Source organism: Mauremys reevesii, linkage group 24 (genome assembly GCF_016161935.1).
Source record: "Mauremys reevesii isolate NIE-2019 linkage group 24, ASM1616193v1, whole genome shotgun sequence".
In the NCBI taxonomy this organism is placed as follows: domain Eukaryota; kingdom Metazoa; phylum Chordata; order Testudines; family Geoemydidae; genus Mauremys; species Mauremys reevesii.
The window spans coordinates 3,085,435-3,102,344 of record NC_052646.1 but is presented as its reverse complement, the minus strand read 5'-3'; the positions used below and the strand labels follow the sequence as shown (position 1 = coordinate 3,102,344).

The following is a 16,910-nucleotide window of genomic DNA, read 5'->3' as shown; positions in this document are numbered from 1 at the left end:
AGTGAGCTTAAAGTTTAAAAAGAGAAAGCTTGGGTAAGGCTTAGAGGGAAAAAGGAAAGAGAGGTTGTTTGGTGAGGCTGAGAGATGATTTTAAAGGCCTAGTTTGGCAGGTTATTAAAGAACAGAAAGAGAACTTAAAGGAAAATGAAGGTTTTTGTTTTTAAAGGGTTAGTTTGAAAGAACAGAGGCAAGTTATTAAAGAGAAGAGGTTTTGGTGAGGTTTAGTAAGGAGAGGGGTTTTTAAAGGACTAGTTTGGTATGTTATTAAAGAATAAAACAACTTGAGATAAATGTAAAAGGTGTATTAAATACAGGAGTAGGTTAATAAAAAGCATTTAAAGAGAGTTAAATCAAAGAGAAACACAAAGGAAACTGTTTAGTGAGCACATGGTAAAAATAGAAAGGCAGGTTAAGAAAGAAACAATTAAACTATGAAATACAAGGGTAGGTTAAGAAAAGAACAAACAGACAAAGAGAGGTGAAAAGAGAGACCAGAGCAAGGGAAGGGAGAAGAAAGCCCCTTTGCAAAGGGCAGAGCCAGCCAGCCCGTGGCTGAGTCGGAGGGAGAGCTCTTACCTTCCAAGCGTTTCTGCGGAAAGAGGCAACTTCCCAGGTTCGCAACTTCCCAGGTTCCCAGCCCCTCAGGCTCGTTACCACCGCCTTTGGATCGACCCAATCAGCTGTTGTTCTACAGCAGTGTCATACACTTCATGTTCCTGAACCAATCCCATAATCCCCAGGTTTTTGAACAAGAGCCATCCCCCCCTTAACTGCCTTAATCTTATATAAAAAAAGGACCCCATGCATTTTCCCCGCCATGTAACCCTTTTACATAGGGGCTTTAATAAAAGTTAAAACCATAAGCCCTTAGTAACAAACCATTTTTTAAAGTTTTCCCCTATGTTTTAGTCTAACATGGGTTATTTTTTAATAAGGATAATCTGAAGCTGCAGCAAAAACAGCGTCTGTAAACCAGTGGATCAGAGATAAGAAGGCTGCTTCTTCCCCAAACTTTTTAACAAATGCAGGTGACACTAATATTAACTCTTGTAAAGGGATAAACACTTGAAAAGACAAATCTATATGAAGACACATCCCTTTACTTACAGGTGTGTTTCAATAAAATAGAGCAGGCAGAAACACTCCAGCTTTAAAACCACAGGTTCTCCTATTTTGTAAACCAGTGAATCAGAGAGAAGTCTGTTTCTTCCCCCACTTTTTAACAAATAGAGGTGAAAGGTATATTAAGTCTTGTAAAGGAATAAACACTTGAAAAGACAAGCCTATATGAAGACACGTCCCTTCATTTAGCACTTTGGCATACGTTTCAATAAAAAAAGAGCATGCAGAAGCACCCCAGGCCTAAACACACACACCCCTTACTAAGAAAAAGTTTTTAAAAGCTTTTCCAGATGCTTTTAGTGAGAACAGTTTGAAGCAGCCTTTTGAAGTTAGTGGATTAGAAAAGGAGAAGACCATTTTGAAAAACAAGTCCATCTGAAGAAACAAATTTTCATTTAGCCTTTTTGCAGGTGTGTTTCAATAAAAAGTGAGCATGCGGAAAAAACCTAGAGTTAAAAATACAGAAAACCTGTTTATAAAAGTAATGTCTAGTGATAAAAAAGTTTCCCCCTAGATTTTAGACTCACATTGGTCATTTTTTAGTAAGGACAATTAGAAGCAGCATAATTTTGCAGCAAAGCTACTGTCAGCAAAAACAGCCTCTGTAAGCCAATGGATCAAAGATAAGAAAGCTGCTTCTTTGCTGCTTTTTAACAAATACAGGTGAAAGTTGTATCAAGTTTTGTAAAGGAATGAACACTTTAATACTGATACTTGACACTTTAAAAGACAAGCCTATGTGAAGACAGAGCCCTTTAATATTTTTACATGTGTGTTTCAATTAAAAAACAGAAAAATGAGCATGGAGAAAACATACCAGAGTGAAAACCACAGAACCTCAGTAACAGCTAGTTTATAGTCCCCTTATTTTGTAATCCCGTGGATCAGAGAACAGTTTATTTTCCTGCCCACTTTTTAACAACTCCATGAGAAAGTTATATTAAGCTTTCTTTCTTTTTTTTTTTACTCATTAATTTACCCAGAGTAAGTAATTACTACCCGGCGGAGCAAACAGCTGTGCATCTCTCTCTATCAGTTAAGTCTGCAGCTTTGGGTGTGTGGGTCAGACCTGGGTCTGTGTTTGCAGCAGGCTAGTGTGTCTGGCTCGACCAGGCAGGGTACTGAAGTCCCAGGCTGGCAGGGGAAACGGGCTCGGAGGTAGTCTCGGTACATCAGCTGACAGTCCCAAGGGGGTCTCTGTGACCCAACCCGTCACAACGGAGGCTTGGCATGAATGGGAATCTGGCCCTGCCTCCCGGGGGGGCTGAGATCCCCTGGGAGCAGAGGATCTCTAGATTCTCTGCTACATAAGGGCCTGCGCAAAGGAATTGAAGGCGCCTCCCCATGGCTGGCAGCTCAGAGCTGGGACAGGGACACAAATCCGGATCACGTGGGAGCAGGAGGTGCTGAGCATTGTGGGGTAGATGGTGACTGAGCCTGGGCCACAAGGAAACCCCGCAGCGAGTGTGATGCCAGTAGTAAGGTTACCCCAGAGGTACAAAGATCATGACCCCGTGGAGTGCAGAAACCTGGAAAGAACCAGGCGCTGGAGCAGCCGTGGGGACTGAGCAGTGAGCTCTGGGTTGGGGGATTTGTGTGAATTGTGGGCTGGGCACCTAGGGACTGTTTACACGCTGGGACAATAAATGAAACCCAGCTAGGGGTACGAATAGACACTGGGGTCTTTTCAGAAGGTGGATGGGAGGAAACTGAGGCAGATGCACCTGTTGTGCTGCCGGCGGCTGCCAGAGGGCGCCACTGAGCAGGGCGGATTCTCCACCACATCTCCAGCCCCACAGAGGGACCCGATACTTCCCCTCCTCCCACTCAGTGACGTTCACCCGTCAGAAGCTGCGAGCGAGCGGCCCCCGGAGCATCCTCGGGCTGGGGGGCTGGGAACGCCCAGGCGGGATTGGCAGGCGCAGTGGCAGCTCCTCTGCTCTCAGTCCCGTCTCCGCTCCCTGCCGGGGAGGACGTGCACCGCGATGATCCCGGCGCTCAGGGCTCCCAGCACCAGCAGCAGGACGATCCCCTTGAGGTGGCAGTAGGACAGCGAGGAGGCCGGGGCTGGTGGGGGAGCTGAAGGTGATGGCGTCAGTTCATGCAGGGGGCAACCGGCGATGCCCCAAGAGCACAGCAGGGGCAGGGGTGGGGGTGCCTGGGAACCTGCCCCCCGCTCCTTACGGGGCAGGAGGAGACGCTGTGCAGCCAGGGCAGAGTCTGGGCCGGGCCCCACTGACCTCGGCTCCGGTGTCCCCTTGGAGTTAGTGGCCGCGTCCTGCCCCCAGGCACAGGAGCCCCCGTCCCCAGAGCGGGGCCCAGAGGCTCTGATGCGGCTCAGACTCCTCCTGAGCAGAGTGAGGGGACGGGGCCCAACACAGCCCTGGGACCCCCCCTCTGAGCCCCTCGCTCCGCCGGCTCCTCCCTGCGCCCCCCACCCATGAGCCGCTCCTCCCCCCTGGGCAGGGTGGGGCTGTGACCCCTCCCCTGGGCAGCCTGCGCTGATGTTCCTGCCCCTCCCCCTGCTCCCTCCCAGGTAGGAGCCTTCTCAGAGCCGGGGGAGGGGATGGGGGGGGCTGATGCGGCCCCTTGTGTGTCAGTGTTTGAGATCAGGCGTATTCAATAACTAAACTTGTCGGGGTTCCCCCCATCCCCTCACGTCCCCCCCATATCTCAGCCTGCGCACGGCTCCCCTTGGGCCCAGGCTGCTCCCCACTGACCCTGCGACGCTGCTCTGGTGACACAGACAAATCAGGGGCCAGCTGCTCCCTGGCAGGTTACAGGCTAAGATCTGCAGCGAGGTGGCATCTGGGGTTGCGGGGGGCCAGGTTCCGTTTGGGATCAAAGGCCTGTGCTGGGTGCAAAGGCAGCGACCCGATGCCAGCTCCCCCTGTGTTCACACTGGGCAGCGCGACCCTGCAGAGGGAGTTACCTGCACAAAGGCTCTTTGCAGAGGCGGTTGTGGAGCTGTTACTGACGGGGTTCTGGGCTGTGCAGGTGACGGCCAGGGGTTTCTGAGATACGTGCAGAGTGGACCCGTTGGGTACCACAGCGCCCCCTGCTGTGTGGGTCCAGCTGTAGGTCACATTGTCCCCTCCATCCCCGATGGTGCAGCGCAGGTTGTAGTTACAGGTTTCAGTCACACAGGTCACTGAGTCACAGAGGATAATTGGCTCCGGTACCTGCTCTGCCGGGGGGAGAGAAACATGGAATGGGCTGAAATTCCTGCAGCATCTTGCTAGCTGGGGCCTGGATGTGCTGGGGAAGCCGAGAGCAAGGAGCTGTCTGGCTCCTCACAGCACGGCTGGAGCCAAGGCAGGGGATCAGGGCCTGCCCCAGCTGGAGATGGGGGGGAAGAAGGGAGGGATCCTTTGGGGGTGCTGGAGAAGTGGTGGCCAGGAGGCCCAGCTTTGAGCTAGTTGAAATTCCTCCTCACTGAAACGTGTTTCCGTCAGAAAAGGGGGTTTGCTGAAATTGGGGGTTGGGAGCGGGACCTGGGAAAGCGGCCAGGCAGGTGAGCCCTGGCAGGTGAAGGAAACCCGCGTGCCAAGAGGCGTTTGGGTTTCTGATGAGCCAGGGCCTTGTGGAGCGGGAGCAGTGGGGCTGCAGCCAGGGCAGGGGGAGGAGGTTGCAGAGGAGAAGTGGGCAGAGAGGCCGAGCTGGGGGGATAACCGGGGTGGGGGGGGGGTGGCGGGAGAAGGAACAGGAGCGAGGGGGAGGAGAAGCAGCCGCACTAAGAGGTCCACACAGACACTGGGACCCTGCAGCCCTTCATCTCTCTGAGGCGCTTCCTGAGCAGGGCGGGTTCCAGCTTCCCCCGGGGTTCATTGGCCCCACACTCACTGTACACGCGCAGCAGGAAGGGTCTGTGGATGGTGCCTGTAACTGTGCTGATTTCAGCTCCGTAGGTGCCCGTGTCCTTCATCCTCAGGCTGGTGATCTGAAGCGAGTTGCTCTCGGCAGGGACTCTCAGGCGTCCCTCGTAGGATGGGTCGGTCACAATGACATTGGGGGGGTTTCCTGCTATTACAATTACTATACTCCTTGTTGTGTTTACTGTCCAGGAAACAGTTATAAGTTGCTGTGCTGGGATCCCCAGGGGGAAAGTGACGGAGCCCCCCACAATCCTGCTCAGCTCCATCGCGCCTGCCCCAGCTCTGCCGGGCCCTGCCCCACAAGAGAAGAACAGGAGCCTTTAGGACCAGATCCACCACACGCCCCGTCACGGGGACACCAGGCCAGTTCCCCTCCCCAGCCCTTGTGACACGTTCCCCTGGGAACCGGAGGGGGTTGATGGGAGGGGGAGAGGGAGGGGACGGTACCGTGTCCTATGGAGCTGGACCCACATCCTCCCAGATTTCAGATCCTGGTGTCCAGCGCCCCATGGCCAGGCCACCTTCAGCGCTGGGGCTGGGGCTGGGATATTACAGAGCCAGGGGCCAGCTCTCAGATGTGGGTCTGGATCTGGCTATTGAACACGTCCGATCTCAGAGGGTTGAGCTCTGGTAGCAGTAGGAGGCTCTTTCCCTCTGCTGTGAACCAACCACTAGAGGGGGACAGAGAGCCGCACGGTGCCAGAGCGGGTTACAGGCTTTCACAGGCGTTTTACCTGCACAGGTTGAGTGGAGGCTGATGATCCTATTACAGCCCAGTGATGGCCGAGTCTGTCTATCCCCTGACCCACTCGTCTCCCTCTGGGGGTTCTTACACTGGGGCCCATCACCCCGGTGTCTGAGCCCCTCCCAAGAGCAAGGGAGACAGCTTGGATTCCTCTCTCCCTGCCCAGCAGGCTCGGGCGGTTTCATGATCCCCACCGGCCGTAGCTGAGCTGGGGGTGACGGTGTTGAGTTGGGGGCTAGTGCAGGAAATTTGTCTGAAGAGGTGAATTTGCACCTAGCTCTGAATGTGGGGAGGTTTTAGAGCCTCAGGTACAAGGGACCCGCCTAAGGGACGGGGCAGGGGGGGTTGGGCTCACAGGGGAGGGGGCTGCAGTGCTCCCAAAAAGCCTTGGGGGGCAGGAGCTTGGGACAGACCCAGCAAAGCCGCCTTTGGCTGGGGAGGGGCATGAATCTCCCAGGCCCATGGCAGGGGCTGTTTGAGGGGCCCCCATTTCCCTCCTAACTTTGCAGGGGATTTGAGGTGGTTCCCCCAAAGCTCCATAAATTCCCTTGATGCCCGTCCCGTCTTTGTGCACCTCCTGTGGGCAGCGGGAGATGAGGTCACCCCCAGTCTATTTCAGGGGGTGCATTGGACGCTCTCTGTCCAAGGGCACCAATTAGGTAGGGAAGGGGGTGCTGCCGCCGCCCCTCTGAGTTTCATACAGGAGCTGTGCTCCTGGGCGGAGCTCTTCACTGCACAGAGTTAGTGTGGATTGTGAGTTGTGCAGAGGGGAGTTTCTCTCAGCTTGTGTCCCTGGGGCAGGGAGTCAGTGCTGTGTTTACAGACAGAGGCAGGGTGATTAAGATCAGAAAAGGCTGGTGTGACGGTTCCATCACAGAGACCCCTTGGGACTGTCACCTGATGTGCTGAAATTACCTCTGAGCCCGTTTTCCCTGCCACCTTGGGACTCCAGACCCTGCCTTGCTGAGCCAGACACACCAGCCTGCTGCAACACAAACCCAGGCCTGGCCCACACCCCCAGAGCTGCAGCCCTAACTGAAAACGGCTCAGCAGGTTACCTGCCTCCAGCACCCAGTTCCCAATGGGATGCAAACCCCAGATAAATCCCTTTTACTCTGTATAAAGCGTATACTGGGCACATTCATAAATTGTCTGCACTCTGTACCACTGATGGAGAGCGATGCACAGCTGTTTGCTCCCCCAGGCATCAGTCACTTCCTCTGGGTTTATTAATAAACAAAAGGGATTTTATGAAGTATAAAAAGTAGGATTGAAGTGGTTTCAAGTAATAACAGACAGAACAAAGTCAGTCACCAAGCAAAATGAAGCAAAAACACGCAAGTCTCAGCTGAATACAGTAAGAAACTGATCACAGATGAAACCTCACCCTCAGAGATGTTCCAATAAGCATCGTTCACACACTAGATCCCTTCTGAGTCTGGGCCCAAGCCTCTCCCCGGTACCGTCCTTGTTAGGTCCAGCAGACATCTTAGGTGGTCAGCAGGGGGTTTCTCACGACTGGCAGCCCCCTTTGTCCTGCTCCACCCCCTCTTATAGCTTTGGCACAAGGCGGGAATCTTTTGTCTCTGAGTCCCCACCCCTCCTTCGAAATGGAAAAGTACCAGATTTAAGATGGATTCCAGTATCGCAGGGGTTCTCAAACTGGGGGTCGTGACCCCTCAGGGGGTCACAAGGTTATTACATGGGGTCGTGAGCTGTCAGCCTCCACCCCAAACCCCGCTTTGCCCCAGCATTTATAATGGTGATAAATATATAAAAAAAGTGTTTTTAATTGATAAGGGGGGGGCGCACTCAGGGCTTGCTGTGTGAAAGGGGTCACCAGTACAAAAGTTTGAGAAGCACTGCAGCATCAGGTGACATGGTCAGACCCCTAGTGGCTGGCCCCACACGTACACAGGGAGGCTTTCAAGTAACTAAGCCCATTTACAACTGATTGTTTCTGGAGCTCCCTTAATGGTCTCCACTTAATATGTTTACATCAGTGATACAAGTTCATATCTTAGTCTCCTAACTCCAGATATAGAAATAAGACATGTGAACAAATAGGATGAACACACTTAGTAGATTACAAGCTTTCTAATGACACCACACAAGGGGTATTTAGCGTAAAGCGTATTCCAGTGATGTCATATTCATAAGCATATTTCCATAAAGCATATGGAGTCCCATGTCAATCTGGTAATTAAATGAAAGGTCTGGAAGTGGTTAGATGAACCTGTCAAACAGGAATCCCTGTGTGGGTGGGGGGTGAGGAGAGAGCCCAGGGGACTCAGAAGAAACACAGCGGAGCCCTCTGAGCCCAGGCTACACTCAGAACAGAGGAAGGTGTGAGGGGCGTAGGAGAACAGAAGGGGCCGAAGCCCAGGGCAGGGCTGGCAGTGGCACAGAGAAGCTCCCACGCTCCCTGTGGTCCTGATGTGGCCCCATCACCGCAGCATCTGAGCTTCTCACAGCACAGCCCCTGGGTGAGGCAGAGCTGGGCTGTTACCCCCATTGCACAGATGGGCACTGAGGCGCACCCAGACTAGCAGCCAGACTTTCACAGGTATTTAGGCCCCGAGTGGGATTTTCAAAAGCGCCTACAAGGTTTGGTGGTTTGTAAACCCCACTAGGTGCCCGGCTGCATCAACATTTTAAACCTAACCAGCGTCCCTTAAGTGACTTGCCACAAGAGGTCAGAACATGTTAGTATTCGAGCTGAGTGGGTCTAATATTTATTTAATTTTCTTTCTCTACATAGGAATTAGAAACTATTATCTGACAGCAGCACTGGGCCTCTGTTATCTGCAAAAAGCCAAGAGTTTTCAGGTGCCCAAGTAGCCTCTGAAAGGTGCCCACCACCACCCCACCGAAATCTGAAATGGCACCGCTGTCTGTGCCACCATTTCCTGCCCTGGAATTCAGACAGATCACTCACCGCCGGGCTGTGAAACCAGCAGGAGCAAGAGAAGGGAAGGCCACAGAGCCCCCTGCATCCTGGCAGCGAGGGGCAGGCAGAGCGGGCGGCCGTCAGTCCGTATAACGGGTGTCCTGACCGAACAGAGCCGGAGCGGGTTAGATGGCAGGGTCTGGCTGAGTGGCCGATCCCTGATGGTGCCGAGGGGCTGCAGAGAAATGACCCGCCCCACAGCTCTGCAACTTCCCCCACGAGAAGCTCTTCCCTTTGTGGTAAGTGGCGCAATGAGCTCAAAGCAGCCCAGGGCGCTGGGTTGGGGAAGGCTCCTCTGATTGCTCAGGGGTGGCGGGTGGGATGGAAACAGACACGGCTCCTATGATACTGGAGGGTTCTGTCTATTGCACCGGAGAGCCTGTCACGCTAGGAATTCTGTTACCCGGGGCCCCTTGACACGGCTCTGGCAATGGAAAGGGCCTTCGACGGGGCACCCAGTACATTGACACCCACTGTCAGGGCCCTTTGCACAGCCAGGGGGGTGTGACGGGGGCTTGGCGTGAACGAGAATCTGGCCCTGTGTCCCGGGGGGGCTGCGATCCCCTGGCAGCAGAGGGTCTGTAGGTTCTCTGCTGGATAGAGGCCTGCACAAAGGAATTGAAGGCGCCTCCCCATGGCTGGCAGCTCAGAGCTGGGACAGGGACACAAATCTGGATCGGGTGTGAGCAGGAGGTGCTGAGCATTGTGGGGAAGATGGTGACTGAGCCTGGGCCCTGAGGAAACCCCACAGTGAGTGTGATGCCAGTAGCAGGGTTACCCCAGCGATACAAGGATCATGACCCTGTGGAGTGCAGAGGTGGAGACTTTATTTACATGATGGAAAGTTATCCCGCGGAACTCATTGCCACTGGATATTATCGCTCTGTCAAGCTTTTGCAGGATTAAAATACAACACACCCTCGACCTGTCTGAATAACACGGACATTCACGGCTCAGCTGGGAAGGAGAAAGAGAATGTGGAAGGGACATTAACTCTTTGGCACCAGGGTATAAACCAACTTCTCTCTGTGTGTGGGTGAGAAAAATTCCTCATTTGGGCAGGTTATTCCAGAATTGCCCAGTAGGGGGAGGGTTTCTCCTTCCTCTGAAGTAGCCGAGGCAGGGCAGGGCTGGAGCAGCGATGCTGGACTACACTGGCCGGGTGTAATTCCTAAGGGCTTGTCTCCACACAGGCTTGGTTTAGAAACCGAGACAGTTACAGAGGTGCAGGGGCTGCACCCAGAGAAGCCCCTTTCCACTGAGACACGGGCACCCCCAGTCAGGGAGGCAGCGCTTTCACTGGGTCCGTAGAAAATCACCCCACTGATCTGCAGTGACACTGGTGCAGCAGCTGGGTCTACACCAGGCTGGAGTCTCCTGTTTTTAGGGCCAGTCCTGGGTTCACGAGGCAGCTGAGTTTCTCCTGGGACAAACCCCTTGGTCCTGGCTCTCCATCGCTCTGCCCTGCGCAGTCATCGGCCCCAGAGCACAGTGGGAGGGAAAGTGCCTCCGTGACAGGGTGTTCGGCCCCTTTAACGGCCAGAGGCCGGGGCCGGCCTGCCTGGGGCATTAACCAGGTGCAGCTGGAGGTGAGCTCCTGTCCCCAGAGAGCCGGGTGCCATGGAGGGGGGAGAGCCCGGGGGGGAGCGGGCACGGCAGGGAGTCACTGGGAAAGGTTTACACGCTGGGACAATACATCAGCCCCAGGTAGGGGTACGGTTAGACACTGGGGTCTTTTCAGAAGGTGGATGGGAGGAAACTGAGGCAGATGCACCTGTTGTGCTGCCGGCGGCTGCCAGAGGGCGCCACTGAACAGGGCGGATTCTCCACCACATCTCCCGCCCCACAGAGGGACCCAATACTTCCCCTCCTCCCACTCAGTGACGTTCACCCGTCGGAAGCTGCGAGCGAGCGGCCCCCGGAGCATCCTCGGGCTGGGGGGCTGGGAACGCCCAGGCGGGATTGGCAGGTGCAGTGGCAGCTCCTCTGCTCTCAGTCCCGTCTCCGCTCCCTGCCGGGGAGGACGTGCACCGCGATGATCCCGGCGCTCAGGGCTCCCAGCACCAGCAGCAGGACGATCCCCTTGAGGTGGCAGTAGGACAGCGAGGAGGCCGGGGCTGGTGGGGGAGCTGAAGGTGATGGCGTCAGTTCATGCAGGGGGCAACCGGCGATGCCCCAAGAGCCCAGCAGGGGCAGGGGTGGGGGTGCCTGGGATCCTGCCCCCTGCTCCGTACGGGGCAGGAGGAGACGCTGGGCAGCCAGGGCTGAGTCTGGGCCGGGCCCCACTGACCTCGGCTCCGGTGTCCCCTCGGAGTCAGTGGCCGCGTCCTGCCCCCAGGCACAGGAGCCCCCGTCCCCAGAGCGGGGCCCAGAGGCTCTGACGCGGCTCAGACTCCTCCTGAGCAGAGTGAGGGGACGGGGCCCAACACAGCCCTTGGACCCCCCCTCTGAGCCCCTCGCTCTGCCGGCTCCTCCCTGCGCCCCCCACCCGTGAGCAGCTCCTCCCCCCTGGGCAGGGTGGGGCTGTGACCCCCCCCCGGCAGCCTGCGCTGATGTTCCTGCCCCTCCCCTGCTCCCTCCCAGGTAGGAGCCTTCTCAGAGCCGGGGGAGAGGATGGGGGGGGGGGGGCGGATGCGGCTCCTTATGTGAGTCAGTGTTTGAGATCAGGCGTGTTCAATAACTAAACTTGTCGGGGTTCCCACCATGTCCCCCCCCGTCCCCCATTCCCCCCCATATCTCAGCCTGCACATGGCTCCCCTTCGGCCCAGGCTGCTCCCCATTGACCCTGCAACGCTGCTCTGGTGTCACAGACAAATCCAGAGCAAACCATTCCCTGCCTGGCAGGTTACAGGCTAAGATCTGCAGCGAGGTGGCTTCTGGGCTGGGGGCAGGTTCTGGCTGGGATCAAAGCCCTGGGACTGGTGCAAAGGCAGCGACCCGATGCCAGCTCCCCCCATGTGTGCACTGGGCAGCGCGACCCTGCATAGGGAGTTGTGCCTGGGAGGGTACAATTCGGTTCTCAGGAAATGTTCTCTTTGCTGGCCTGTAACACAAGCAGGGCTATAAAACTGTCATTGTTAGGAGCCTGATCCTGCCAGTGCCCTGGGAGATGAGCCCGGGGCAGACTGGCAGGAGGGGTCCGTTAGCTGCTCTAGACGTGCAGGGTTTGTTTCTGTTTTAAACAGGAGTCTTTCCCGCAGAGGGACTTACCTGCACAAAGGCCCGTTGCAGAGGCGGTTGTGGAGCTGTTACTGGCGGGGTTCTGGGCTGTGCAGGTGACATTCAGGGGAGCATCCTGGGGGCGCAGAGAGATGTGCAGAACGGACCCATTGGGTACCACATCGCCCCCTGCTGTGTGAGTCCAGTTGTAGGTCACATTGTCCCCTCCATCCCCGACGGTGCAGCGCAGGTTGTAGTTACAGGTTTCAGTCACACAGGTCACTGAGTCACAGAGGACAGTTGGCTCCGGTACTTGCTCTGCCAGGGGGAGAGAAACATGGAATGGGCTGAAATTCCTGCAGCATCTTGCTAGCGGCTGCCTGGATGTGCTGGGGGAAGCCGAGTGCAAGGAGCTGTCTGGCTGCTCCAGCACGGTTGGGGCAGGGGCAGGGGATCAGGGCAACAGCAGCCAGGGCGGGGGAAGAAGATTGCAGAGGAGAAGTGGGCAGAGAGGCAGAGCTGGGAGGGGTGACGGGGGGGATGGTGGCGGGGGAAAGAACAGGAGCGAGGGGTAGGAGAAGCAGCCGCACTAAGAGGTCTGCACAGACGCTGGGGCCCAGGGCCGCCCAGAGGATTCCGGGGGCCTGGGGTCTTCGGTGGCGGGGAGGGGGTAACCCTTCCGTTCTGGAACCCGTCGCCGAAGTGCCCCAAAGAACCGCGTGGGGCCCCCAGCTGCCGCAGTGCAGCCGGGTCTTCCGCGGTAATTCGGCGGCGGGTCCCGGAACGGAAGGGCCCCCCGCTGCCAAATTACAGCCGAAGACCCAGCTGCGCTTCGGCGGTAATTCGCTGGCGGGGGGTCCTTCCACCCCGGAGCGGAAGGACCCTCCGCCGGCGAAGACCGGGAGCGGAAGAAGCTCCGGGACCCGCGAGAGTTTTCCGGAGCCCCCGGAGCGAGTGAAGGACCCCGCTGGAGGGGCCCCGAAAAACTCTCGTGGGGGCCCCTGCGGGGCCTGGTGCAAATTGCCCCTCTTGCCCCCCCCCCCGGGCGGTCCTGCTGGGACCCTGCAGCCCTTGATCTCCCAGAGGCGCTTCCTGAGCAGGGCGGGTTCCAGCTTCCCCCGGGTTTCATCGGCCCCACACTCACTGTACACGCGCAGCAGGAAGGCTCTGTGGATGCTGGAAGTGCCAGTAGCTGTGCTGATGTGAGCTCCGTAGGTGCCCGTGTCCTGCATCCTCAGGCTGGTGATCTGAAGCGAGTTGCTCTCGGGGACTCTCACGCGTCCCTTGTAGGATGGGTCGGACACAATGAATACGGGGGGGTTTCCTGCTTGGACAGTTACTATGCTCCTCGTTGCGTTTACTGTCCAGGCAACAGTTGTAACTTGCTCTGCTGGGCTCCCCAGGGGGAAAGTGACGGAGCCCCCCACAATCCGGCTCAGCTCCATCGCGCCTGCCCCAGCTCTGCCGGGCCCTGCCCCACGAGAGAGGAACAGGAGCCTTTAGGACCAGATCGACCACACGCCCCATCAGAATGCCCCCCCCCCCAGCGGCCGGAGGAGGAATGACATCGCTTCCCGGCTGCCCGGAGCTGATCAGAGCCCCAGCTCCGGGTGAGGGTCCCAGCCATTTTGGGCACCGCTTTTTGGTGCCCTCAAATCTTGGTGCCCCAGGCGGCCGCCTAGTTTGCCTAATGGCTGCACCGGCCCTGCCGGGGACCCTGGGGGCGCTTGGTGGGTGGGGTCGGGGGAGGGGACGGTACCGTTTCCTATGGCGCTGGGCCCAACCCCTCCCAGATTTCAGATCCTGGTGTCCAGCGCCCCACGGCCAGGCCACCTTCAGCCCTGGGGCAGGGGCTGGGATAATACAGAGCCAGGGGCCAGCTGTCAGATGTGGGTCTGGATCTGGCTTTTGAACACGTCCGATCTCAGAGGGTTGAGCTCCGGTAGCAGTAGGAGGCTCTTTCCCTCTGCTGTGAACCAACCACTAGAGGGGGACAGAGAGCCGCACGGTGCCAGAGCGGGTTACAGGCTTTCACAGGCGTTTTCCCTGCACAGGTTGAGTGGAGGCTGATGATCCTATTACAGCCCAGTGATGGCCGAGTCTGTCTATCCCCTGACCCACTCGTCTCCCTCTGGGGGTTCTTACGCTGGGGCCCATCACCCCGGTGTCTGAGCCCCTCCCAAGAGCAAGGGATGCAGCTTGGATTCCTCTCTCCCTTCCCAGCAGGCTCGGGCGGTTTCATGATCCCCACTGGGGGTGACGGTGTTGAGTTGGGGGCTAGTGCAGGAAATTTGGCTGAAGAGGTGAATTTGCACCTAGCTCTGAATGTGGGGAGGTTTTAGATCCTCGGGGGTGAGGGACCCGCCTAAGGGACGGTTCGGGGGTTTGGGATCACAGGGGAGGGGGCTGCAGGATTCCCCAATGAGCCTTGGGGGGCAGGTGCTTGGGGCAGACCCAGCAAAGCCGCCTTTGGCTGGGGAGGGGCATGAATCTCCCAGGCCCATGACAGGGGCTGTTTGAGGGGACCCCATTTCCCTCCTAGCTCCGAGGAGGATTTGAGGTGGTTCCCCCAAAGCTCCATAAATTCCCCTGATGCCCGTCCCGTCTTTGTGCACCTCCTGTGGGCAGCGGGAGATGAGGCCACCCCCAGTCTATTTCAGGGGGTGCATTTGATGCTCTCTTTCCAATGGTGCCAATTAGGTAGGGAAGGGGGTGCTGCTGGTCCCCTGAGTTTCATACAGGAGCTGTGCTCCCGGGCGGAGCTCTTCACTGCACAGAGTTAGTGTGGATTGTGAGTTGTGCAGAGGGGAGTTTCTCTCAGCCTGTGTCCCTGGGGCAGGGAGTCAGTGCTGTGTTTACAGACAGAGGCAGGGTGATTAAGATATGAAAAGGCCGGTAATTAAATGAAGGGTCTGGAAGTGGTTAGATGAACCTGTCAAACAGGAATCCCTGTGTGGGAGGGGGGTGAGGAGAGAGCCCAGGGGACTCAGAAGAAACACAGCGGAGCCCTCTGAGCCCAGGCTACACTCAGAACAGAGGAAGGTGTGAGGGGCGTAGGAGAACAGAAGGGGCCGAAGCCCAGGGCAGGGCTGGCAGTGGCACAGAGAAGCTCCCACGCTCCCTGTGGTCCTGATGTGGCCCCATCACCGCAGCATCTGAGCTCCTCACAGCACAGCCCCTGGGTGAGGCAGAGCTGGGCTGTTACCCCCATTGCACAGATGGGCACTGAGGCGCACCCAGACTAGCAGCCAGACTTTCACAGGTATTTAGGCCCCGAGTGGGATTTTCAAAAGCGCCTAGAAGGTTCGGTGCTTTGTAAACCCCACTAGGTGCCTGGTGCATCCTTGGGTGCCTAAAAAGCTTTGAAACTCTGTCCCTAAGGTACTGATCTGAGGTCAGACAGGAAGTCCATGGGGGGAGGGGGGTTGTGTTTAAGACCTGCTGGAAAGGAACTAGCCTCTAAACAGAAGTGAAGGCTGTGTTGCCAACTCTCATGAGTTTGTCATCAGTCTCATAATAAATATTGTTCTCCTTAAAACCCCAGCACCTGGAGTCAAGTGATATGTGGTGATTTCAACCTTAATTCTTAAAGAACAATGAAGTTTCCAGCTCTTGCGTCTGTGGAGAAAGCTTCAAAATGTGCCCCCAGTGCACCTTAAAGGCTCTAAAAGCAGAATGTAAAGGAAAACACCACCAAATCTATTATTTTTTATACCATCTGATTATTTTAAAGCCAATCTCAAGATTTTTGGTGAGCCGGATTCTTCATTTCTGAACATTTGGGGTTGGCAATAATCTGAATGTGACTTGAAAGTGTCAGTTTCACTCCTGTTTAAAGTCAGTTTCTAGCCTATTATCTGTGGTGGGGCAACACCCCTAGAGCCCCAGGCAGGTGCAGTATAAACTCCCGGGGCCTTCCCCTAATGGTTCGTTTCCAAAACCTAAAGAATCTAGGCCAAACTTGATGAGCTGCAGAAAGAGATAGAAAGTCCTCTAGGTTCTTCTACAATCCTTCCCAGAGTTGTATTCTTTTTTTTTTTTCTTTTTTTACTTTTTAACTTTATAAGTACTTAAATTTTATTCCAGCTCAAAGTGGTCAAACAGGTTTACAACAGAAATGATTTTTCAATATTAAGAAACTGTTTTAAAGCTGGCATATTTTCACCTCACAGTTGAAGTAGAACAGCATGAAACATGAAAACAATACTGATTGCGTTAAGTAGACCATATTCAAAATTTTACGAGTTAGTAACAAACTAGGAATATACAGTAACATTTGAAACCTACCCAGTGTCCTATTAGTGACTTGCCACAAGAGGTCAGAACATGTTAGTATTAGAGCTGAGTGGGTCTAATATTTATTTATTTTTCTTTCTCTATATAGGAATTAGAAACTGTTATCTGACAGCAGCACTGGGCCTCTGTTTTCAGGTGCCCAAGTAGCCTCTGGAATCACGATTAAAGTGCTGCCCCCCAGCCCCTGCCTCCGAAATCTGAAATGACACCAGTGTCTCTGCCACCATTTCCTGCCCCGGAATTCAGACAGATCACTCACCGCTGTGCTGTAAAACCAGCAGGAGCAAGAGAAGGGAAGGCCGCAGAGCCCCCTGCATCCTGGCAGCGAGGGGCAGGCAGAGCGGGCGGCCGTCAGTCCATATAACGGGTGTCCTGACCGAACAGAGCCGGAGCCAGAGCAGGTTAGACGGCAGAGTCTGGCTGAGTGGCCGATCCCTGATGGTGCCGAGGGGCTGCAGAGAAATGACCCGCCCCACAGCTCTGCAACTTCCTCCACGAGACGCTCTTTCCTTTGTGGTAAGTCGCGCAGTGAGCTCAAAACAGCCCAGGGCGCTGGGTTGGGGAAGGTTCCTCTTACTGACCTTGCTCAGGGCTGAAAGGGTCTGAACCAGACACGGCTCCTGCAATACTGGATGGTTCTGTCTATTGCACCGGAGAGCCTGTCACGCTAGGAATTCTCAGTTACTCGGGGCCCCTTGACACGGCTTTGGCAATGGGAAGGGCCTTCGACGGGGCACCCAGTACATTGACACCCACTGTCAGG

General features: G+C 55.7%; 1 protein-coding gene across 1 annotated transcript; it reads right to left on the bottom strand.

The window, feature by feature from the left end:
• Positions 1 to 2,184: 2,184 nt before the first annotated feature.
• LOC120390080 (T-lymphocyte surface antigen Ly-9-like) lies at positions 2,185 to 16,656 on the bottom strand. The gene is made up of 6 exons (XM_039512373.1): positions 16,407 to 16,656; positions 12,996 to 13,322; positions 11,903 to 12,169; positions 4,966 to 5,289; positions 4,055 to 4,309; positions 2,185 to 3,201 (listed from the first exon to the last, which is right to left on the bottom strand). Exons 1-6 carry the CDS (start codon positions 16,462 to 16,464, stop codon positions 3,065 to 3,067), a joined length of 1,368 nt encoding a protein of 455 aa, XP_039368307.1. The 5' UTR covers positions 16,465 to 16,656; the 3' UTR covers positions 2,185 to 3,064.
• Positions 16,657 to 16,910: the final 254 nt, after the last annotated feature.

Excerpts from the sequence above, each read along its gene's own strand:
- LOC120390080 (XM_039512373.1), bottom strand. The coding sequence starts at position 16,464 with ATGCAGGGGGCTCTGCGGCCTTCCCTTCTCTTGCTCCTGCTGGTTTTA. Across the intron at positions 12,170-12,995 it reads CTTCCTGCTGCGCGTGTACA|AGCAAGTACCGGAGCCAACT; the intron begins GTGAGTGTGGGG and ends TCCCCCTGGCAG. Across the intron at positions 4,310-4,965 it reads CTTCCTGCTGCGCGTGTACA|AGCAGGTACCGGAGCCAATT; the intron begins GTGAGTGTGGGG and ends TCCCCCCGGCAG.